General features: G+C 35.3%; 1 protein-coding gene across 1 annotated transcript in view; it reads left to right on the forward strand.

Moving 5' to 3' along the window:
- The window catches only part of LOC121380433 (rho family-interacting cell polarization regulator 2-like), a 171,852-nt gene that overhangs the window by 124,847 nt on the left and 19,952 nt on the right, over positions 1–27,053 (forward strand). Inside the window, 8 exon segments of the mRNA XM_041509247.1 lie at positions 9,796–9,868; positions 12,845–12,868; positions 19,100–19,153; positions 19,982–20,030; positions 20,870–20,964; positions 22,074–22,137; positions 22,732–22,901; positions 26,292–26,437. Coding sequence (XP_041365181.1) covers positions 9,796–9,868; positions 12,845–12,868; positions 19,100–19,153; positions 19,982–20,030; positions 20,870–20,964; positions 22,074–22,137; positions 22,732–22,901; positions 26,292–26,437 — 675 coding nt within the window.

Raw genomic sequence — 27,053 nt, forward strand, 5'->3', positions numbered from 1 at the left:
TCTTTTTAATGCCATTAATTAGAAACAAGACAATCTTTTATACCATGCATTCTCCAATATAGGACAACACATACCAAAGCTATTCATATAAAAGTTGTAGAGCATTTGAACTTGAACTTTTTTTTTCATGCTTATATCCAATTAAAGTTCAAACACACTGTCCTAGGCACACACCTCCGCTATCTGGGCTGTCTGTCCAGAACAGTGGATTAGTTGTTAGTGGTTAGTGAAAGAGAGAAGAAGGTGTAGTGGTCTTACACCTACCTATTGAGTCGTTAAAACTCACTGTGGGTGGGAGCCGGTACCGGGCTGCGAACCCTGTACCTACCAGCCTTATGTCTGATGGCTTAACCACGACACCACCGAGACCGGTGTGTAGAACATTGGCTGTGTGATTATTTAACCTGATGGGTCTATAGAGGGGATGATTTTCCGTTTCAGATTTTGCCACATTCCGTTTCAGATTTTTGCAAATTCTGTTTTTTTCCGTTTTTGTGTTCAATTAGTGTCATGTTTTATTGTTATAAACTATATACATTTGTTATATTGTTCCAGCTCTGAGCTGGTTTGCTATTGCTATTTTTTTTAAATACCTGTAAAAATAATTTTTGAAACAAACTTAAAAAAAAGAAAAAAGTATATAAACCGCACCACTTGGTTCCCACCTTCATCCGTAAATAAACCGCACCTTTAAATAAGCCGCAGTTAAAACAAAGCCACAAACTTAATTACGGTTAATTATTGTTTGTATTTAATAATAATAAAGAGATCCATTCTCCCTTAAATTCAAACAATAAATAATTGTTGATTGTGTGGCTTTCAGTTTCATTTCATCTGATGGATTATGGGTAAGTTTCATTTATAAACAAAACACACCGTTGACAAACCCCGCTATTTTCACGAAAATATGAACAAGAACTTTGGTAATGTATTGTTCATAATCTTATATTAGTTGCCAAAAAATATGTATAAATAAATAAATACATGAGAACATTTTATTAGTTCCAGTATGATTACAAAGCGTGAACCAAAAAAAAAAAGGGGGGGGGGGTGGGCACACGTAAGAATTACTATTTTAGTACTCACTCCATTACACATGTATGTTTTTCTGTAATCTAACTAGCATGCCGTGTGCACAAATTACATATTCAAACGAGGTCGGGTCAATCTGAATATAGGCCAGTGGTAGTGAACCGAAACTAAGCACTGTTCTGTCGATCGTTTAAAGTTTCGACATTATTTTATAACTTTAAATATACATGTATATATATATAGATATATATATTTGCCTAGAATTATATATTCAGAGCCTGTTTCACAAATAACAGCCCAATTTCCAAGATATATATTTTGCAACCCCCTCGGGGAGAGGGGGGAAATGTACACAATGATGACAATGCCTCACTGCGGGACCCCCTGAACCGCAGGGTCTGTAGCATGTGCTACATGTGTTACAATAATAAACCGGTGAGAAGAAAAGTAAAATGCTATTTTTGTGTGCAATTTAGAAAACAATCGGTTCAGAAATAAATAACATGTAGTAAATTCCGTAGCATGAAAAAAGGCATTCCCCGTGGGACGGACTATAAATGTGAAATGTTTCCGTACAAATTAACAAATATGCCCGAAGTTTTACGAAATTACATTTTCTGGCGAAAGCGTTGTGTAAATTGGCTATGCTTTTGAATCGTAATAAGTATTATTGAAAAATATCGAAATTGAACGTACTAGAAATTTTATTATATAATCAACATTCTAAAATTGTATTAGTAAATGTTTATTTTTATATTTCAAGTTAAATTTCACTATGTAAAGTGACACAGGTAAACAGTCACATGCTTTGTTGCAAGCTTACGGCAATTAAGCGTAACTTCCGAGAATTAACGGTTCTGAAAATATTTAGGCATACAGTGCACTCCATGAAAGTTTGCATACCAAAACACTATACGTATATTATCAATATTGAATCTTAAAACTACTAAAAATATTTATTATGGTGCTTGAACCAGAAATACAACTTTTGAAGGTTATTTTTTAAAAATTGCAAATTCCGTTTCAGTTACTAAATTCCGCGATTCCGTCCGTTTTTTCCGTGATCGCGGAAAATCATCCCCTCTAGACGGTCTACTAACCTAAGAGTAGATCTTCAACCCGTGAAACACCATGCTAAGAAACATAGATTTATATTGCTCTTCTCTTGCTGGAGGTGCTTTGGTTGTAGGATCGAAACTCCAAAATGGACCCATTCCTTGACAGCATTTTTTCCATTCTAGCCCATGGCCAGTGACTAATATATAAATTGCCATGGTATGTACTGTCCTGTCTGTTGGAAAGTGCATATAAAAGATCTCTTTGATGCTAATGGAAAAATATAGTGGGCTTCCTTTAAGTCAGTTATTAAATGTTTGACTGTCCATAGACAATTATTAATAAAACAAGTGGTCTTGTGGAGTTGTTAAACAAAAACAAACTTTACCTTGTTCTTCTCCAGTGTAAAACACTGATATTTTCTGCTGTTGTCAGTGCCTAGTTACAGAAACAGTGGTGACATCCATAAGCTTAGTGATAGCATGCTTGCATGCGGTGTGATGGATCACCAGTGGACCCTTCGGGTTTTAATCCATCTCAACAAGTGCCCCCCAACAAAGGGTATATCAAAAGATATGTGTGCTGTACTAGCTGAGAAAAAACTGCACATAAAATATTTTTTGCATTTACAGACATACATTTTGAGTTTCTGGCACACACAGTTACATTTTTATGGTCTTTTTGAGGGTCTATCAATCTTCATTCCAGTGATAACATGTCCTTCCGTCTTTTCTGCCTTTGCCATTGGTTCTGTTATTCCTTTGTCCAAAGAGTTTGTGTAAATGATTACTCAAGAATGTATGTGTCAATAAGAATAATGCTGCAGCATTGGTCTACACCTGGGTGCATATCAGATCAGAGGTCGGATGTCTTGGTTACATGGTAAATACTGTACAACCAAAAAAATTTGAATATTTTAATAAACACAGTTGAATCCCATTGGCTCGAACCCCATTGGGGCTCGAGAAAGTATTTGACCCATCGAGTAGTTCAACCTGTCCATTCAGTCAACATTGTGTAAGTGTATCTCTGGACTTTATTTTTGGTTCAAGCGTTGCAGTGTATTCGACCCTTCCGAGTTCGATCCAACAAGATTCTACTGTATTTATATATTCATGATACAATTAATTGGGTAAATAAACTGACTAAAATGTTAACAAGACATTAATCTTTTTAAAAACGAATGGGGTTCAAACTAAATAATAATATTTTAAAATGAGTTTTTCAAGACTTTGTGCTTCTTCTTATGAGAGCAAAACAAAACCCCCAAACAAAATGAATAATTAAGAAAAATATTCATTGCTTGTGAGATTTCCTTTTGTTTTTTTAACTCTCACAATGACCCTTAGAAGTGAATTGATTTAAAGTATAGAATAAACTTTAAATATTAAACAAGGCAACAAGTTACTTCCTGAATAGATTATTGCACTCCTTTGTACTTGGTCGAATTGATTTCTTACGATGCCAGGTGTTTGCTCGTTTGATTATGTCGCTGTTTACTGTTTAGTCTCACTACACTGCCACTGTACCATACTGGGATTACAGCATGTCTGGTCAACATATCACACCTATCCTAACACTCACCTTCCTTAATCAATTAGTTATTTTTGAAACGCAGCAAACCTCTTAATCCAGAACACAATTTCAGAAATGCTGACATCTTTTGTCGCCAGCAGTCTGAGTAAATATCGTGGCGGTTTCTTTTTTTATTACATCATGTTTTGCTATTTTTAGTTTTTTTTCTCGCGATTTAGTATCTTTTGTCATTGGACTAGCATCTATCTATGATGTGATGTTTGGCACACAAACAACATGGAGGTGCAAGTTAGATCGTGGCTGGGTTGAAAGCTGTTCATTTCATGACGGAATTCCAGTGATTTGGCATTGGAAGATGTACATTGGCTTGACCCATCTCTTCAAACACTTTAATCTTGTAAAACCCGTTTAAGAACCTTGTGGTCTTTAGATACTTGTTGAAAATATCAAACTTTATTTAAGAGACTGAATAATTTATTTTATAGTTTTGTTGAAAGTAAAACAAATAAATTTCATGTTTGGTTTTGGGGGGAGTTTTTTGCTGTTGTTTTTTTGCTGTTGTCAAATGTGATTTATATATATATATATAATGAAGTAAAATCAGTAGCATTTTTAACACAGTTACACTTGAGCCATAAGTGTGATATGGAAATACAAAACCATCATTCATTCATTCATTCATTCATTTTATTCCATTTTATTCAATTTTTTAATGCATTTTATTCATTTATTCATTCATACCGGCCTCGGTGGCATCATGGTTAGGTCATCGGTCTGCAGGCTGGTAGGTACTGGGTTCGGATCCCAGTCGAGGCATGGGATTTTTAAACCCTGAGTGTTTTACAAGGCTCAATGGGATCCATAACTGGTTCAAGAAAGGCCATAGTTTGTGCTATCCTGCCTGTGGGAAGTGAAAATAAAAGATCCCTTGCTGGTAATTGGAAAGAGTAGCCCATGTTTTTATCATCATTGCATGTTGAAGCATTTGTTTACTTCATTTTATTCATTTACTCATTCAGTTTATTCATTCCAATGACCTGAACATTAAACCACCAAATCTGTTTTTATCATCATTGCATGTTGAAGCATTTGTTTACTTCATTTTATTCATTCACTCATTCAGTTTATTCATTCCAATGACCTGAACATTAAACCACCAAATCTGTTTTTCATTCACTCATTCATTTTATTCATTCCAATGACCTGAATACTGAAGCACCAAATCTGTTTTGATCATCAGGCCAATCCATTGTATGTTGAAGCCTTTTTTCTTCTGATGGCTCTGTGTTACAAATTGCTCACATAACAAACATTGTTTACTTGTTGGGTTAGCCCAGGGCTCCATGCTACTGCTCTGTTTAAAAGATGAACAAATGGAAAAGAAATAACCCATGTCTGAATACACAAGGAATGAATGCAAGTATTTACATGAGATGATTGATTGCTTTTGTGTCTGCTATTTTGATCTGAAGATACCGTGACATATTACTTAAGTCAAGCACAATTAAGTTGAACATGAAGTTGAAGAGGCCACTTTGATGCCATGTATATTACTTACTTTTTAAACTTGACCCATACTTCTATCCAAATAAGGTTCTAGCATGCTATCCTGGGCTTATGTTTCAGCCTTTTAGACTGTGTTCAGGATGGGATTAATGGTTAATGAGAGAGATGTTGCTGAAAAGTCTTAATCATTCACAGTTGTTGGGCCCATGCATTAGGCTATTTCTTGTTCCAGCCAGTGCACCACGACTGGTGTATCAAAAACCGTGGTATGTGTTATCCTGTCTGTGGGGTTGTGCAAATAAAAGATCCCTTGGTACTAATGGAAAAATATTGTAGCAAGTTTCATCTCTAAGACTATGTCAAAATTACCAAGCATTTGACATCCAATAGCCGATGATTAATAAATCAGTGTGCTCTAGTGGTGTCATAAAACAAAACAAACTTCAACTTTAATCCTTCACCACTTACATGCTGTTGGTGAGAGTTGACTCTGGGATGTGAACTCTATAAATATTTAGCGGTACAGGAAACATTTTGTTTTCAAAATGTTGATTAACGATATTTCCTGTCAGTAATTTTTTTTATAGCAACTACTGTTTTAATGTTATAAACTAGTGTTGTGATCTCTGAAACTTAGAGAATTGCAATGTGATTCTAAATAAAATGTTCACTGCAGTAATGTTGATGGCTGCAGTACTGTGCTGTGTGATTATTAAAAAAGAAAGAAAAAAAAAAAGTACTGTGCCACCAATGGCTGAACCATTAGCATCAGCAACAATGCCAGCATGCCGTCACATTCACATTTATAATTATAACAGTGAGCTGTGCACAGTTATGCTATATGTAAGGGGTAGAGCTGATAGGTACTGAGTTCATATCCCAATACTAGCTCCAAACCAGAGTGGATTTTAATGGGGAACATATAAGGACATTTATCATTAATCATTAACCCCTGGCCTGTCGACCTTGCTGACATTTGAGCTGATCACAGCATGCTTGAATCTTAATGTATATCAATCTGAACAAGAAACTGGGCATGGGCAGGGCAGGGCAGGGCAGGGCAGGGCAGGGCAGGGCAGGGCCGTATCTCTGCACAATGCAGAGTCAAATGGGTATTTGGAAAATAGTGGTTGATTCTACGAATCTTCATCTTATGCTTCGTCTATAGGACAGCCACTCCCAAGGAGATCTTTACTGGAGATTTCATCCCTCATCTCACAGAAATACATTTTAAAATTGAAATTATGGAGGCCACCTATCTCAAATGCACAGACTTGTATTTAATCCATACGCCCCTTAGGTAATTAATCAACACAGCTTTGACTGTATAGTGACAGATATCATGAGTGATAGGTCATAAATATGTCATAAATATGTCATAAATAATATGTGTGATGTGATGTGATTGTGATGTCACTTAATTGTGATTTAAACTGGGTTGTATTGGCCCTCAAGCAACATTATTGAAATACTGGTTTGGGACTTTATAGTGACCTACCTAACCGGCCTCGGTGGCGTCGTGGCAGGCCATCGGTCTACAGGCTGGTAGGTACTGGGTTCGGATCCCAGTCGAGGCATGGGATTTTTAATCCAGATACCGACTCCAAACCCTGAGTGAGTGCTCCGCAAGGCTCAATGGGTAGGTGTAAACCATTTGCACCGACCAGTGATCCATAACTGGTTCAACAAAGGCCATGGTTTGTGCTATCCTGCCTGTGGGGAGCGCAAATAAAAGATCCCTTGCTGCCTGTCGTAAAAAAGAGTAGCCTATGTGGCGACAGCGGGTTTCCTCTAAAAAAAATGTGTGTGGTCCTTGACCGTGTGTCTGACGCCATATAACCGTAAATAAAATGTGTTGAGTGCGTCGTTAAATAAAACACTTCTTTCTTTCTTTATAGTGACCTAAAACAAAAATGAGGTCATCGTATATACATTGTAAAATACAGATATGCCTGTCACTTTGTCAATGGTAAAAAAGCTTTCGTAACAAATTGCCATCAAATTGTATAGAGTAAATCCCATTTTTAATACATGGTTGATAGTAAATGCTTGAACAGCACATGCACTTGAATTGTTACTAGTAAATGATAATGCAGTATACAGAGGCTAGTAAAGGCAGAACTGCACATGGCAATTGCTTTACTTTGGCTGTTCTGACAACTGCTGTCATCCTTGCATCAAAAAGGAGATATATTTACATTGAAATTGTTTTCTTTAAAAAAAACCCATGTTATGTGAGTTGGTGTGAATTTAAAACTTAATATGTTTTCAGGGATTTGTCCCGGCATTATGAGGCCCCTTCCCAAAAGAAAATGGCACTAAAAATTCCCAATTTACCTGCTAAAAATTCCCAATACCGGTATATATAAATTGAAACACCTCTAAAACGGATACCCACATGACCAAGTAAAATGTCTTGGTTTTAAGAGGTATCTTGTTTAGAGATGTTAAGTTCTGTATTGATTATTAAAAATAGACTGTGAAATATGTATGGTTTTGAGGGAATTCTGGTCTACAGAGGGTCTAGTTTTGAGAGGTTTCACTGTAGTTAATTATGTTTGGTCTAATAAATTAATTTAACAGTGGTGTACTGCATCATTCAATGGCCTGAAAATATATCCCAAGTATGATTTACGGCACTTATTTTCCCAATCCCAGCAGACAAGGGACCCTGGTGAAAAATCTTTGATAAATCCCTGGTTTTATATGAGTTACAGAGTTAATGCTAATTTATCGGTCCTCTTTTGATGCCGGTAGACTTTGTATTGCTTTAGCAGCCTCCATCCATACAAAAATAATAAAGAGGCTCATCAGTAGTAATATATCAAAGATTGTGGTCTGTTCTGAATGTAAAATCAAATAGGAATTTTTTTACAATACACATATTCATATCTGTTTACATTGTATGTAAATAAAACTCATGAAATATAGAATCAGTATAAATGCTAAATGTATATCTGTTTACATTGTATGTAAATAAAACTCATGAAATATAGAATCAGTATAAATGCTAAATGTATATCTGTTTACATTGTATGTAAATAAAACTCATGAAATATAGAATCAGTATAAATGCTAAATGTATATCTGTTTACATTGTATGTAAATAAAACTCATGAAATATAGAATCAGTATAAATGCTAAATGTATATCTGTTTACATTGTATGTAAATAAAACTCATGAAATATAGAATCAGTATAAATGCTAAATGTATATCTGTTTACATTGTATGTAAATAAAACTCATGAAATATAGAATCAGTATAAATGCTAAATGCATATCTGTTTACATTGTATGTAAATAAAACTCATGAAATATAGAATCAGTATAAATGCTAAATGTCTAACTGGGGAGGGACTTAGCTGTGTGGCCATGTAGCTACGTTGTCCTGTCTGTGGGAAAGTCTTTAAACCAAATATCACAATTATTTCATTTTAACTTCATTTCATGCGTAGTAGTAAATCCAGTTTCATGTTCAAACAAAACTACTGTTCTAGTTGGCCACATACTTCAGCTTCTTTCTGAACTGTTTAAGCAGAACAGGTGTAACAAGTAATGGTTGTAGTAGCTAGAAAGAAAGAAAGAAATGTCTTATTTAACGACACACTCAACACATTTTATTTATGGTTATATGGCATCAGACATATGGTTAAGGACCACACAGATATTGAGAGAGGAAACCCGCTGTCGCCACTTCATGGCCTACTCTTTTCGATTAGCAGCAAGGGATCTTTTATATGCACCATCCCACAGACAGGGTAGTACATACCACAATCTTTGATATACCAGTTGTGGTGCACTGGCTGGAACGAGAAATAGCCCAGTGGGCCCACCCACCAACAGGAATCGATCCCAGACCGACCTTACATTGATCGAGCACTTTACCACTGGGCTACGTCCCACCCTTTAGCTAGAAAGAGAAAAGTGTGTAGGTGTGTTATGGTTTTGACTTGTACAGGGATGTGAACCTATCATCTGTCAGTCTTAAGACCAAAAAGAAAGAAATGTTTTATTTAATGACGCACTCAACACATTTTATTTATGGTTATATGGCGTCAGACATATGGTTAAGGACCACACAGATATTGAGAGATTTAACCTGCTGTCGCCAATTCATGATCTGCCTTTTCGATTAGCAGCAAGGGATCTTTTATATGCACCATCCCACATACAGGGTAGTACATACCACAGCCGATCCCACAGATCGATTCCACACCAACCTTGCATTGAGCGAGCGCTGTACCATTGGGCTACGTCCCGCCCGGTAGTATGAAAAATGTGAATATTCCAGTCTTTTTATATACTACTGAATCACACCAGCAAATATCGAAACAAGCTGACTGCAAAAAAAACCCACCTCATCTATCTATAGTGTCAGGAAGTTAACCGTGTTACCGACATTCAATCTCACATTACTGACAGTTCAGTCACACATTACATTTGTGTATACAGATATTATAATGTAACAGAAATCGACCTCCACTGAGGGGATTCGAACCACAGACTACTGCCAGTAGGAACACATTATACCAACAACACTATAATAAAGATAATTGTGAATTAAATTTTTGCCTAATATAATACCACATGTCCCCTTATTTTTGTAATATATATATATTATATATGTGTTATAATTTAATTATTTAATATTTTTCTAATTACAGGGAGTTTATTCAAGTGACCCAGGATGACGTCATGCACTTGCAGTCGGGGGAGTCCAACACATCCACAGCTCAGGTACGTCATCACCTTGACCTACACAGTTTGGACAGTTTATTATTCCATCACATATGGTATATTCAGGGTACAAAATGGGAAGTAAAATATGGCCTGCTGTTATGTTTTTAAAATAGCAGGCCTATAGAAATATGTCCTGCTAAGAAACAGATATGACCTTTCTGCAAATAAGATAGCCTGGGATGTGGGAAGGTTTTGGGATATTGTAGTGTGTGCAGAATTAGGATCTATGAGGTGTAGTTTAGAGTATTGTGGAATTAAAATACAACAAAATCACGAGCTGAATCTTACATACATCTGTCTCTTAAAAATACAACAAAATCACGAGCTGAATCTTACATACATCTGTCTCTTAAAAATACAACAAAATCACGAGCTGAATCTTACATACATCTGTCTCTTAAAAATACAACAAAATCACGAGCTGAATCTTACATACATCTGTCTTTTAAAAATACAACAAAATCACGAGCTGAATCTTACATACATCTGTCTCTTAAAAATACAACAAAATCACAAGCTGAATCTTACATACATCTGTCTTTTAAAAATTACCTGCAGTTTTTGCTAGGTCTAAAAAATTGACTGTTTTTCACATATACTATAGCAGGTAGCTATTTCGAGCCCTGATATTATCCAACAGGCTACATGATTTTTTTTTTATGGTTCTGCACAAACTGACTTTATGGTAGAAACAGCAGACTGTCTCAGCAGGAAGAAAGACCCCCCCCCCAAAAATAAAAAAAAAAAAAAAAACAACCCCCCCCCCCCAAAAAAAAAACCCCAACCCAAACAAAAAAACAAAATCCCCCCAAAAACCCAAAACAAAACAACAAAAAACAAATCAAAACATAACTATTGATCAGTTTACTGCACTAATTATTCTAATTAAAAAAAAACCCACCTTCACTGCATGTAATTAAGAAATCTAATAATCTAATTTTAAAATACAACTTCACCAACATTCAGTGATCATTGTTAATTTGACATCAAGGGAGACTGGATAACGCCCCAGTTCTCCATATAACATATTCACATGCGTTGACTTCTTAACTGACAACAGAAACTTCATGAATTTATTTTGTATCGTTTCTAAATAAGACAATTTTCCAAAACCCCAAATCTCGCAACCATATAACAAAATAGGTTGTACCATACAATCAAACAATTTCAAAAAGGACTTGTACAGAAAGGTCATACCGCCTTCCTTGTTTTAAGATAAAATACATAGCTTTTTTGGCTTGTGAAAACAAAGCTTTTCTGGTATTAGTAAACTTGTTAGACTTACGAAAAATTATTCCAAGATACTTGTAGATCTCTACATTCTCCAAAACCCCTCACTGCACAGACACCTGACTTAATTAAAAATGGTTAACTTTATTGATAAATATCCTTTCCATATATGCTTTGTACAGTATAACCTGCTCCAGAGATATTTTTGTTTAACAATATAATAATCACCTGTCTGTGATTGTGGTGGGCATGTCATATGTTGGTAACCTCTTTATCATGTTTTAAAAAATACATTTTCAGATAGCTAAATAAACTTATGTTTAAGGCTTATTATTTCAACTTTACTGTTATAACGTGTAGCAGTTCATGATCACTTTCTGAAAGGAGGTTAATTTGAACTATTAGACTACAAATATGTCATAATCTAGATCAAATGTTTGCGTCTGTATTCATTGAAAAAAAGAGAGAGAGAGATTCTGTTTGTTATTATCCTCCTTTATTTTTTGTGCACATATTCTGCATAAAAATAGTTTGTATAGCTTAATTTAAGTCAGTTACATGATTAACATGTTTGTTATGTGCTCAGTGTTTCTTTGACATGTTTAACAGCTTGGCTTTCAGTTTAAGAAAAAAAGTGCAACTTAGCTTTAGGTAGTTGATATGGATAAAAACAGATTTAGAATTTAAAAAATAAATAAAAATAAAATGTTAGCACTGTTAATGCCAGTAGCATGTTATTTTGACATGCTCAGTATTTTCATGTCTTAATGGGAATACAGAATTGGTACATAATAATTTAAAACATAAAGAACATTTTGAAGTTCCACTTAATAAGTACCGTAATGGATTTTTAGGAAGATGGGGTTGGCTGAGCTTTGATAACCAGGACTTTTCAAGTCCTGTTTTGAAATGTTACAAATTGGTTTGAACTTAAATGTATTGATAAAATATTTTTGGTAATGTTATATACATGTATGTATATTCGACAATCAACAAGTAACTTTCCTGATATGCCTGTATTTGTTGATTATATTTTCTTACGTTTCTTTGATGTTAATATTTTGTATATTGCTGATCAGTATGTTGCATTTTAAATATCTATTGCTGTCTTTAGACCCATCCCTACCCCCACCCCCAAAAGAAAATCTACTTTTAAAAGAGAGACGAAGTTAACTGCATAATGTTTATATATTTATACCCATATAATTACCCTTAGTATAGGTTCAGCAATTAAGATATGGTGGCTTTAAGTGGCTACAAGTTTGTAATGTCCCTTAAGAATTTTCTCCTTTTTTATTTTTTATTTTTTTCTTATTATTACTTCTGTTGTAAAAAAAAAAATCTTATCATTTTTGTTCAATACATGCATTTACTATTTAAGATATTTTAATTTAGTATTTTTATTAACTTTTGTACAGCAGGCCTCTGATAATTGGCGTAACCCATCATGACCATGTAAATGATATCCTAAATTGAATCCTCGAACATAATATGAGTTATACAAAACTAGACTTACGAGAGCGACACACGAACAAAACTATCAGTCTTGCAATTTTCGGAGGCCTGGGCCCGTGCTTATAAAACTTTTAGAGTCCAGACTCAATCACTAATGACATAACACATATACAATTATTGGATTAGTCTAGACTTTAAAAGTTTTATAAGCACCAGTCTAGATACAGCTGTGTAATATCCTTTTTATTATAAAACAGAACTTTATAATATGCACATTCCTTATTTTAGGGCAAAGTTCATGAAACTGAAAAGGTAATAATCCTTGATCACTGGTTAGCTGTTTCATCTTGTGCATTTGATGATCATTTGTTGGTGTAATCCTTTAACATTTTCACAAATCCCTTGTTTTCATACCTCTACTAAAGAGTGTCTTGTTGTTCTGCATGGATAGCCCGATAACCATCGCATTTTGATACAGGCATGTTTGTGGGAGACATTCAACGGGTTGCCAAGTTGTCCTAACAGGGTTCTGAAACTTTGTAAAAAATCAGGGAAAGTGTCTTCATTTCATGATTAATTCATAAAACAGTCCTATAAAAAGACTTAAAGTACAGTTTGTCATTGAAAGTAACCATACATGTATATATTAATATTTTTTTAAAGCAAATTTACACTGATTTTTATATGTACAGTTATACTATCTGATTTACATGAAGATTTTAACAATTTAGCATTTTCCTTAACCTACATTTATGTGGAAAATGGTGGGGGTCTTCACAATTATTTTGAGGGTTTTGTACAAGAATACTGAACCATATCCTGAAAATATACTTGTCAGTGATTTTTATCTTACAATGTCTTTGGACCCTGTTAGAACATGTTCCATCTAACCACTCGGGGAATACTTAGGAATTCATCCATATTCATTGGGTACTAAATTCTGTGGTTGGCTTAAGGCAATAATTACTGTTTATTAATGACAAGATCCTAATGGACCCATATTAACAAAACATCGTACGTCTAGTTTTACACATAAATGTAAATCTACGACTGAAGATCTGTTCACGAAACAACCTAAACGTAAGTTACGTGTAAAGTTGGACATAAATATAAGAGTACTTCTGGTTACAACTAACGCTGCATGTAAGTCGTGTGCATATAATAAATCAAGCACGATCACCGTTATTTACTATTATTTGTGGAAAATGGCAGCATTTCCAATACTTGAAGCAGCAAACGCCCACAGATTGAACATATTTTTTTTGGTGATAAAACAGATGTTTTTGACTCGAAAACATTTCTCCTGGATTGTCTTTTCCTTTTTAAGAATGTCCTAAAGTTTGTACCAAAATGCGGATCCTTACCAGTACCAAAATACCAAGGTTCGCCGTGTTATTGTTAGCAGATGACAAACAAAATTGTATTTTGCGCATTTGTTATTTACCCAGTAGCCATTGTTTCTAATGTTTTATTTTTAATTTCTCCAGTGAGAGAGTTACAATCGTAAATTTATGTCCAACTAAGTTACGTTTACATTTACAACTGTCTTTGAGAATAAGGTGCTTTTTGCACATAAACGTAAATCTATGGCAGACGTAAGTGCTAGTCGTAGATGTAACTTTATACCTGTTTGTGAATATGGGTCCAGTATTAAGTGCACTGTACAGTAGCTCTCAAAACTGAAGAATGACAGAATGGAGGGGATTTTTAACAACAAAATGAATGTTGTATATTTGTTAAAGGAATATACGGTAATACTTGTTAAAGGAGTATGTGTAATCAACTTGTGAAAAATTGTTTCACTTTAAACAGATCTGTTTTGTATTCTACAAATATTGTAGTGTATAATAATCGGAAACAGATAAATGCTTATACTTATTTTGACAGCAATATTCTATGAACTGGTGAAAATTATTATTATTATTTTTTATTTTTTTTATTTTTTTTAAAATAAAGATGTCAATCTGAAAATGTAGTCTAAGTAATTAATGGACAGAAATTACAGTTGGGGTTTCTTTTTTCTTTTCTGTTTTTTTTTCACCTGCCTGCTGTTGTTTTGTATCACTTCCAATGCCATGTGCATCTGTATAGATGATTGACTGCTAACGGAAATTCTTTAAAATCCAAAATTAGCTTTAAAAGTACATTAAAAATAGCACTCTTTTTTTTCTGTTTTTTTTTTTACTTGGCATAATACGACTGTAGGTCCATATAGCAATTTTTGTATAGTGGTATGTGTTAATGTGTATCTGAACATTATTTTAAAGCAATATCTACTCTCTTTTTTTCACTGTTTAGACTTACCGTAATTCACAGTTTTATTATGCATGGCACCTGCATGTTTTGTCTTCATAAATATAATCATCACAGTTTTATTACAAGTATCTGTCTTTCCATCCACACTGTGTCGCCTGCTCTATGTAATGTTCTATATTTTAAACTCTTTATTTTTTATTATTTTCTGTCTAGAGCAATCAGTAGTTGATTGCAGAATACATGATAATAAAAAAATCCTCAAAATCAGCTACTGATTCAAGACCTCAGTTTTGTTATCATGCTTAATTTTTGGACCATTTATTTTTTTAATATATTTCATGAAAAATTCCTTTTTATAAGTTATTTTTATATTAATGAGATTTATGACAGTTTGATAGAAAGATTTTAAATTGCATCATATTAATTTGGCCTGACTCCAAGCATTTATAGAAAAAGTGTGGTTATTAAGTGAATAACAGGTTAGTGGTTAAGTCGTTGGCCTTGAGGCTGGTTGGTATTGCACCCTAGTTTAGTAGAGTAAGTTTTAATAGCTCAATGGTTAGGTGTCTGACCACTAAAACAACTTCTCTGTTACTAACCACTAACAACTAAACATTAACCCCTGTCCTGAACAGACAGAATAACTGCCCAGGACAGTATCCTTTAACTTTAATTGAAGATAAACACAGAGTTAAATTGAAATGAATAAATAAATGTACCGTAGAATGAAACTGATATCTGTACAAACAATGTATATCATAGATTAACATCAGTTTCATTTAATCTAATGTTTTGGGTGTTAATGTCATGACACAATAAATAATGACTTGAATAAGGGATTTTAGTCGATCTCATCAACATGTTGTGGCAAAAAATACCTTATTGAAGAATTTGGAAGAAATCATTCTAAATAGAACATTTGCAAATATTTGCTCCTTTCAAACAGCTCTACAAAACCATGGAATTAATTAATGTTTAATTATACAAACAAAAACATTGGCAGTGGAGCACTACATAATTCAAAAGTATATAAATATGTGATCGTAAATAATGTCCTAACATTAATAACATTAATTTCTTGCCTACAAAACAGTTTGTGATACATAATGTACAGTATTGGCAAAAATATCTGTTCCCAGAAGACCTTGATTCAAGACTACGCACTGTAACATGTGACAAGGTCTTGTAAATCTATACTTTTGACAGAAAATCTATTTTCCTTTTTTTTTCTTTTTGTTCTTCTATTGTTTCTGTTGACAACAATTTAGACACCTACAGAAAGGCGGTCTCCCAAAACAGAAATGTTAGCACTAACAGTCTGAAGAGTTACGCCCAATTCCTCGTCATCACGGTCCGGGGAAAAACAAACAGCTCTTTCCCATCTCCAAATACTTGAATTGATCTGCTTTAGCCAGAACAAACCACAACAAAACGAATGTTTGTATATTGACACCCCTGCATTTTGTTTAATTAGTGCAGGCATGGATCCAGGGTGAGTGTGCTGAGGGTGTCCACTTCTCGAAATTTGAAATTGCCCTGAAAAATCCAGAACTTAATTAACCAATGAATACAATGAATTTATTTGTTTTTAGTGGAAGACATCTCATCCTACAAAAAAGTTTTTTGGTAAATAATTTCAGTTTGGTTTGACATAAGATTAAGAAGAAAAGTAAAAGTGTTTTGGAAATAACAATTTAAAAAAAACTATTTTTGTGTGCAATTTAGAAAACAATTAGCTCAGAAATAAATAACTTGCAGTAAATTTCATGGTATGAAAAAAAGGTGTTTCCTGTGAGAAGGACTAAAGTATGTTATTTGACTCAGTGTTTCTGAGGAAGATTGCCATAAATGTAATGCATGTTAGAGTAATTTTCAGTATGGTAGGTTCCCGTTTTAAAATGTTGCACCACACCACCTCCCCCAAAATACTGTCAAACAATATTAATGCAAGAGTAAAAGTAATTATTTAGGAAATGAACGTAGAATCCAGATACCTGCAGTTGCACCATTGTTGTTTTAGTGTTTTTATATTATGTGTGTGGGCTCGTTTGTCCTCTTTCTGCTCATTAAACTATATTCATAAGTTGTGGAACATGTTTCTTCTGTCTATAGGTCTAAACCAAGTGTGGCTGTTGCATTATTTTCATTTTTTAGCCCTATTATTTACAGATAGGTAAAGTTGCATGTCAAACCAAGATACCCCCTTCCCTCTCCCCTCCCCTCTCCCATCCCCTCTCCCCTCCCATCCCCCTCACAAACTTTGTTTATAACTACCATGTAACCTGAGTCTACATGTATTTATCACTGTGTTTGAAATAGGTGTAGGTATAGGCTGTTACTTAGCTGTGGATTATTTGAAAATGCCTATGCATGGAATTTGCATGCAAATGAGTGAATGCAGAACAGGCATGCCGAGCTGTGTGCTGAAACTTTTTAGACTGATGGTAATGATGCCAGTGTAGTTAGAGATTCTTTGCTTACTGCAGCAGTTGGTGCAGTCCCTACGTATACATGAACTTAACTATACTCAACAAAATTAATTATGGGCCTGTAGACTTTTGATAGTGTTTTCTCCCATCCCTAGCTATGCAAGATATAACGATTCCATGATGTCAGCCCATATGGAATAAGTCTTGTTTTGTATGGGGTGTATTACATCATTGGTAATATATGACGTCATATTAATGCTAGTTGATTTATTTGAGAGCAATATTTTGTTATTAAAACCTTCATTATAAAAGCTATCTTGTACACATGAAACAGACACGACAAATATGATAGTGTAGTTTATTTATGATACAATGGTCAAATAAAGAAGTTACTTTTTGAGCCATCTTTTTTTGTTTGTGTAAAATAATGGTTTATTTATCGAATGGATGGGATAAAAAGATTCCCATCATTCGGTCATGTGGGATAGAAAAGTACACCCTCGGTGGTGGAAATTTTTACCACCTCAGGTGTACTTTTCTATTCCCCATGACCACATATGATGGAGTCTATTAATATTTTAGCTTCTTTTTTTCTTTTTTATCACAGGTGACTTATATGCATTATTTGAGTAAAATTTGACCTGTATCTCAAGAAAAAAAATCTTGTACACTGGATTTTTCATACATTTATGAAAACTCCCAAAATGTACATTCCACATGGACTATTCTTGTAATTTTGTTAATTAAATCAAGAAGTTTAATAACATGCCAGAAAATCAATGTATCAGGGTATGTACACACCCATACCCTCACCCAATCCCACAGGTTTCGGCCCATAATAAACACCAAATGGAATGTCTTCTAAAGTATAGTCAGATATACTTAACTTTAAATCTCTTCCACTATTATTCTTGGTAACAACACACATGGGAGAGAGAGAGAGAACAAACACACACACACACACAACACACACACACACACACACACACACACACACACACACACACACCGAAAATAACAAACAAAAAACATGGTTAAGATTATCATTTGTATTTTGAAATTAAGTTGTTTGGGGGCTTACTGCTAGTATCTGTGTTTTGACAAATACCATTCCATCATGAAGACAGATGCAATTTCAAACTGACATGCGTGGGTATCTTAAAATAGCATTGTTAAAGCTAAAATTGCTTTCTTAAGAATGTTTCAGTTAATTGTGCAGTTACCCAATACACTTCATATGTTTGGGTTTTTTATTTTATTTTAAAGATTCTGGCAAAATAAAACGATTCCAACTTATTGACCTGATACATGTGCATCCAAACTGAAATGCTCCAGTCGTGGTATGTGCTATTCTGTCTATGGGATGGTGCATATAAAAGATCCCTTGCTGTTAATTGAAAAGAGTAGCCCATGAAGTGGCGACAGCGAGTTTCCTTTCTCAATATCTGTGTGGTCCTTAACCATATGTCCAATGCCACATAACAGTAAATAAAATGTGTTGAGTGCATCGTTAAATAAAACATTTCCTTCCTTCCTTCCTTCCTTCCAACCTGAAATGAAACCATGGGTTAAAAACAATTGAGAACCATTAAAAATATATTCTGCTGGTATGGGAGAAGAGTTAATATTCCCCTGACTAAATCAACTATTGTAAGTGACAAGTTGAATTAGTGGATCAGTCTGGTTAGTTGTGATTATTTATTTTATTTTGTAAAAAGTACTGTGTAATTTGGTTAACCATTACCTGGGATAACAAAATTTGCCATGCTGTGTTACTAACAATGTTTTTGACTGGCTTAAACCCAGAATGTGTACCTATTTTATTTTCTTCATTAAATTCTTTTCTTTTGTTTTGTAGCAAATCAAGTCTGCCGAGAGATACCTGAAGAAACTAGAATTCCATCTGTCAAAGGTTTGGTTTAATTTTAAGGCATTCCTCTTCGTTGTTAGGGGCCAATCACAGTAAAAGGCTGTAGTCATCCTGTTGAAAAATGAAAGTATATAGGACCCTTAGCTGCTAGTAGAATAATATGAGCTACTCTTGGCAAACTAAGTTCAAATTAACATGTAGCACTCCTTTTTTCTTTCTTTCGATGAACCGTTAAAAAATGTGCACTACTTTCCTTTTTGACTTGTTCAAAATTCAATAGCGTCAAAATTGCTCCCACTCTCTACCGATTCTGGTCGGGCTGCTAGTGCTCCCTTGCACTTGCCAGTGCAGATGGTCCCCTCTTCCACCCACCCCAACTCTTTTCCTGTCCTGGACGGAGGAGCCAGCCGAGGCCGACACCTGCTGCCAGGACAGGCATGCACTACAACAGCCTGTTCTAAATGTGCACGTAAAACCGTATGACATGTCATGACATAGTAAGATAAGTAGCCTTTGTGTCGGCAGTGAGGTTCATCTCTTTTATTCAAGACTGCCTCAAATACATTGTTAGACATGTCAAAGTTTAAAATATTCAGGTGTGTTCCTTAACATTCAGAACACTTTCCTTTGTTAAGTTTGCTAAGATTTTCCTGTGATTTCTTTGGGTTTTTTTTTTTTCTTCAGAAATAAACAAATTTGAAACAAATTTCTCAATACAATTACCATAAATCTTAACTAGTCTTCCACACTTAATCAGCTGATTGGTTGTTATTCAAGTAATTTACCCTCCAGTATTTGAATATCTTATTGTGCATTTTATAAATCAACTGGATGAAATATTATGTATTATTATTATTTTATTTTATTCAGATTGATGAACTTCATGACTGCTATTTGGTTCATCAGCAACTTCGAGAAGGTAGGTTGGCAAATTGTAAACCAAAAAATGTAATTACTTATCTACTCAAGTGATAATATTTTTAAAAAAGAAGTGAAACATTTTATTACATAATATATTTAAATATATTTTTAATATACAAGTATATAATTTATTTAGCAAGCTATTATAACTATATTTCATATACTGGTACATGTATCCTTCAGAATGTGGTAGGATGAAAGGGTAAATAATTAAAGGCGAACTTATAATGTAAGAACATTTATAAATTTCATTTTTTAAACAGCATTTTTGTAGCTTATTGTTTTGATCTATTATTCAGTTCTAAGTATGGTGTTTTTGGTTTGTTGACCCTGACATCCCTCACTATATAATTTTCTTTCATACTCATTAGAAAGAATACAACATTTGTGAGAAGTCTCCCACTTAGCAGGATATCAATTTAAACTCATCTAATTAGTGCTACTTAAAAATAATTGTTTATAACATATATTACTGTAAGTTAACCTTGAAAGTGCCTTAGATAGATTTTAGTTGGAAAAGACATTTAAATTTGTTTTAAACCTGATTTTGAGGATAACTGTATAATTAATGTTTACAGAGAAGAATATGTTTTAGATTTATCATCATCGGTACAGTCTTTCTTGGTTTTCTGTTTGTCCAAAATTTTCCATATTCTCCATCCAAAATTTATGATATGGTTTCATCTAATATTTTACGTACTCTCTGAATGGCATTTTCATTTTAGACCACTGAGCAACCCTAGTAATTGTAAGGCCAATCTCAATACTTACCACCATTATTAAAATTTCAGGGTTTTTTTGTTTGTTTTTTAATCCACTTTTATCTGTATTTTTCAGGTGCACGTACTATGGCTCGAGCTTTCACCACCTCACCAGGAAATCGCAAACAGTCACTCACCAATGTGAAATATGGCTACAAAGAATGTTCTCAGGTAGTCAAATATTTTTATTTGCTGTGGGCTGTGACCGATTAATCTGAGAAAATATTGTGTCTGCTTCATTTCTCTGATATCTTGAATATTTTCTTTCACAAATCTTGGTGAAGTGGCTAACTTAAGCATTTCAATTTATTTTCTTGGTTATATCCGATTATGATTAAAGCAAGCTGTCCTGGGCACACATGTGTCTGGCCTGTCCTACTAGGAAAGGTGTTAGTGGTTAGTTGTTAGTGATTTGTGAGAGAGAAGTTGGTGTAGGGGCCTTAAACCTCATCACTGAGCCGTTAAACCTCAATCAGAGTTACATCCAGCATTGGGATGTAAACCCGGTACCCACCAGCCAAAGGGTTGATAGCTTAACCACTACACAAGCAATTACAAGTCAGCATAAAAATTTGCTAATGGCCTTGCATACAATAAAGAATTGAAGTCGGTGACTAGTTTGGTTGCTTTAGCTTATGACAGATTTGACTATTGCAGTCTAGAAGTAAAGTATATGTTTACTGTAGATACAATTGTGCATCTTTAAGAATTTTATAAAACAACAAATAAAACAAGCAATTGTGAATTGTTATTTTGGTAGATACATTTACTCTGTTGAAACCAAGCGAAAAACAGTCAAAATTTGTAGTTTGAAAGCATATTAGAAAGATGAATATTTAATGAATAACATATTCATATTCCTTGTCTCTTTTACTGGCTCAGCTCTAGTGGTGTCATTAAACAAAACAAACGTTTAACTTTTACTGGCTCATGTCGTGAAAATTGCAGTTGCTAAAATGAGTTACTTACTTGACAACTTCATGTTGTCATTGAGTTTTTTCCTACCAACTGGGAAAATGTACACAGAACTGAAAAGTGTCATAGCAAGCACATTTATTTTATATGTGGACACAGTGAAAGATTGTTGACTAGTCATTGTTTAGCTGTTGCCCGGTTCAGATCAAATGAAGAATATTTGGGGAGGGGTTGAAGAGGAGAAATACAATGCATGAGAGGTCACCATCGACCAGTGTATTACTAAAAAAAAGGAAATGTATACTCATAATTTGCCTGTTTCATAAGGTATTTTTATTTATTATTCTTAACTTTTTATGTTACAGACTTTGTGTGCTATAGAGGCACAGTTGGAAAACATGTTGGGAACATTCCAGTGTAAATTAAAAGGTAAGTTTTCCTCTTTTTGTTTTTCTTTTCCTTTTACTTATTTTGCAGTTGCCATAATTTTCTTTGTCTTTAACTGGGAATATTTATTGTAGCATATCCTCAGTTTTTAACATTTATTTCTCTTATGTTGACCCTATGTGAAGAAAACAGATGAGATATATATTTATTGCTGAACCTTTATCTCAAAAATAAAAAGATGTGGCAGACCAACCAGGCATAAAGTAATAATTATGGTGTTTACCATCCCTGTCGTCCCCTGCGTGTGATCAGTTTTGAACAGCCCTAAGAGAGATGTTCCATTGGATCTTAGAGGATCTAAACCATCAGACTAACTCTTCACTAGTTGCACCCTCTGAACTCTAAAGATCCTCACTGGCCAGTATTTTAGTCTCTTGACTTTATGGTCACACAGCTTATCATTATTAAACATAGAACATTGCTTTCAAAGCAGAGCTGAAATTCATTGTAATCTTTATTGTTGACAGCTTGTATTAACAAATAGGAGTTAAACCTGGTTAGAAATAGCTGTCTTTTTTCCCCATTTATCTGGACTGTTAAGCCTATAATAAATATGTTTTATTTTGTTTGTCCCAGGAATGGCCGGATTTGCTAGGCTGTGTCCGGGAGATGTGTTCGAGGTGTCAATCCGTCATGGACCTCAGAAGTGGAAGTCCAAGGGACGTGTCGAGAAGGGCAGCAGTCAGCGATGGGACCACCCAGAATATACTTTCAAAGCCCTTGTCGGAGAAGTTCTTAGTCTGAAGGTAGACTCCCAAGAAACTTACCTCTTTTCATACATGATTATCAGAGAAGTTCTTAGTCTGAAGGTAGACTCCCAAGAAACTTACTTCTTTTCATACATGATTATCAGAGAAGTCCTTAGTCTGAAGGTAGACTCCTAAGAAACTTACTTCTTTTCATACATGATTATCAGAGAAGTCCTTAGTCTGAAGGTAGACTCCTAAGAAACTTACTTCTTTTCATACATTATTATCGGAGAAAGCCTTAGTTTGAAGGTAGACTCCTAAGAAATGTACTTCTTTTTATACATTATTGAACATGAAATCTTTTTGAAACTGGACACTGTATTTTGTGTACTTTGACAAACTGAAACAGCAGTTGTAATACCATAATCTTTCTTAAAATTATTTTAAAACATATCCATTAATTTTTAAGATTTTACCCTTCTTACCCTCTGGCAGAAATTTATGTACAATAAAAGAACTATTAAAAAATGAAGAAAGGTTAAAGGTGGATAAGCAAAACCCAGTGGGAAAAAAGAGCCTAAATCAAAGGCTAAAGTTGGGATGGTTTAGATAAAAATGCCAGCAATATAAATTGTGCCTGGACCGTTGCATCAAAGGATCAAAACTAGAAGTGAACACCCCCACCCCTACCCCTGTGAGATTTGTCATCTAGTTGATAAGCTGCTGGACAATCAAGCTGACGACAGTGGTTCAAATCCTGTGAAAGCTGGCTCACTCTTTCATTCATCTTTCTCATCTATCGCCGTCTGCCTATTATTCTCATTATCTTAATACAAAAAACTCCAATTTCTCCACGATTTCAATCTGTTTCAACCCTATCTGTCAGTTTCCTCCGACTCTGTCTTCTGAGCTGTCCACACCATCGCCTACCTGTCTCAACTTCCTCCATAGGACCGGTCTCGGTGGCATCGTGGTTAGGCCATCGGTCAACAGGCTGGTAGGTACTGGGTTCGGATCCCAGTCAAGGCATGGGATTTTTAATTCAGATACCAACTCCAAACCCTGAGTGAGTGCTCCACAAGACTCAGTGGGTAGGTGTAAATCACTTGCACCGACCAGTGATCCATAACTGGTTCAACAAAGGCCATGGTTTGTGTTATCCTGCCTGTGGGAAGCACAAATAAAAGATCCCTTGCTGCTAATTGAAAAGAGTAGCCCATGTTGTGGCGACAGTGGGTTTCCTCTGAAAATCTGTGTGGTCCTTGACCATATGTTTGATGCCATATAACCGTAAATAAAATGTGTTGAGTTTGTCGTTAAATAAAACATTTCTTTCTTTTTTTCCTCCATGGGTGCAGTCTCTGTATACTTCCCTGCACCCACCTGGTATCTTTGTCTTCTGCCACTAATAAAGCTGATCTGACACACAGCACTAACTAATGACTGCCGGTAGTTGGGGAGCATAGTAGGTGGTTACAAATGCCTCTTAACAATGCCAGAACTACCAAACACCCTCCTAAGTGGTCAGACTAAGCCCACAGTTACAGCTGATGGGGAAATGGCAGGTGTGTGGCACATGTCACAGTTGGAGAGACAAGGACTGGAATGTGGAGGTGGACAATGAAAGAAGTTGAAATATAGGGCAGATTGGGCAGAAATGAGATGGAAGTCGAATGAGAGAAAGGAAAGGGAGCAGTGGGATTTAAAAAAAAAGTGAACACAGTAGATACAGTAAAAGATTATAACCATTGATTGGATGTTTGGTCCGGTCCATTGGTGTGGTTAGGTGGGCATGGAGTATGCAATTGGTGAGAAGTGGTTAATTTTATGATAAAATTATGAACTATTTTACTGTATTCTTCATGTTCCCAATTATGAGTAAAAAGTGTTATTCCTACTTTTGCTTTCACGTAAGCCCTGCAAAACGTCTTATAATATACCTATACTAAACATTCCAACCTTGATCCCAAAACAAGGATACCTTATATGTGATGTCATTTTAATGTTTTTAGTACTACACTAAATGCAAATCAAAGTACATCACTATTCAAGAGAAAACCATACACACTACAAGTACATTACGATTCAAGAAAGTTAACTCTTGATTCTTTTTTCCTTTTAGCTAGAAAACAATAATAATACAAGATTTTTAACACTTATCGAAGAGTAATCAATAATCGCGCACATCCCATATTTTCTAAACCGCGTGAACCAGTGATGTCACATTTTTCAACAAATGATGAAACAACACTTCCTGGTCCATTAACAGAATATGTCTAAAATGAAAAACATTTTGATAAGTGATTTACATCATTTATTTTTTCATCAGTGAGAGGTCAGTTTTCTCTAATATCAAATATACTGAACAAAATAAGAAACTTCCGCTAACTTTGCTTGAACATAACTTAATGAAAACAAACCGGGGGAATAATTGTTATATATGCGTTTAAAGAATGTTCCATGATGCATCGTTTGGTGCAAAAATCATGGCCATAGGTTAACAGAACCTGGGAGAAATTTTGACCATGTGTGGTAGGGGTTAAAAAAAACCCACTCACTTAATAACGGGTATGACCACCTCTTGAATTTACCACTGCAGTGCATCGCAGGCGCATAGAATTGACTAAAGTGTTGATTTCTGCCTGTAGAATATTGTTCCATTCCTGAATGAGCGCTTGTTTGTTGATGTTAGCGGGTGGGTTGGGACGACGTCTCAATCGTCTGTCCAGACTATCCCAGACATGCTCGATGGGGTTGAGATCAGGATTTTTAGCGGGCCAGTCATCAATGAAATCAATGTTATTTGTCCTAAGAAAATTTACAGTGTCTCTAGCTGTATGAGAGGTGGCATTATCATGCTGAAATATCGAGATGTTGGCGTTGTTATTGAACAGAGGAATGACGTGATGAGCGAGAATGTCATCGTGGTAACGTTGAACATTTAAATTGCCATCAATGGCGACTAGTGGTGAACGATAACCATGGGAAATGGCTGCCCAGACCATGACACAACCCCCACCCCCGAAACGATCTCGTTCAAGAACACAACAGTCAGCATAGCATTCATTTCTCCTACGGTAGACGCACACCCTGCCATCACCACGTTGTAAAGAAAATCTGGATTCATCCGAAAAAAGAACGGTATTCCAGCGTTGCCGTATCCAAAGAGACGTAAGGACGTCGTGCATGTAAACCGTTCTCCCGCAGACGATTACGAACAATTTGCCCACTGATTCGGTTATTATGAAGTCCAGGTGTGTTAGCAGCAGTAGCAGTGGCAGTTTGGAATCGATTGCGCAAATGCGTGTTCATGATATAGCGGTCTTGACCATGCGTTGTAACACGCGGATGTCCATTACGTAACCTCAAATTATTTTCTGGCAGAAATCCTGTGTCTCTATTTGGTAAGTTTTCACTAACAAACTGTGTATGTTTTTGTCTTGTTAGGCTGTGGAGGTGCGGAGCTTCAAGAGTGTGCTGCTGGGTCAGAAGAACTGTGAGATTAAAGATTTGTTCTCGGCCAACCCGCAACTCATGACGGTCAGCATCAACTTCAACGGCTCTCTCAAACTCAGCATCGTCATCACATGGAAGTAAGAAGTGTTTAGTTTTCTTTCAGTTTTTCGGTTTGAATGTTAGAAGTCATGTAAGCAGCTGACATATATCAGTAGTTGTATATCATAGCTGTGATATATCACTGTATTTCATGACAATTTGTATTTTACAAAATAAGTTTTTCCGCCTTCATACTTTAGGGGTGTGGAGACGTAGCCCAGTAGTAAAGAGCTCACTTGATGTGCAGTTGGTTTGGGATCGATTGCCGTCAGTGGGCCCTTTGGGCTATTTCTCACTCTAGCCAGTGCACCACGACTGGTACATCAAAGGCCGTGGTATATGCTATCCTGTCTATGGGATGGTGCATATAAAAGATCCCTTGCTGCTAATCGAAAAGAAGAACCCATGAAGTGACGACAGTGGGTTTCCTCTCTTAATTACTGTCTTCCCTGTCATGGACAGAACTCTCTGGCAAAGTCAGAGATTGTGCCCACGACAGGCGTGCTTGAACAGTTCTCTGATGGAAGCATGCCAAAAATTACCCACACCCACAATTACTGTTTTCTTTTTTTATCCATGGTAAGCAATGCTGTGTAAAAAAAGTTATTAGTTAATAGAATATGTCTTAGGTTCCTTAAATTTGTAAAAAAATTA

The sequence above is a fragment of the Gigantopelta aegis genome, chromosome 9, assembly GCF_016097555.1.
Source record: "Gigantopelta aegis isolate Gae_Host chromosome 9, Gae_host_genome, whole genome shotgun sequence".
In the NCBI taxonomy this organism is placed as follows: Eukaryota; Metazoa; Mollusca; class Gastropoda; order Neomphalida; family Peltospiridae; genus Gigantopelta; species Gigantopelta aegis.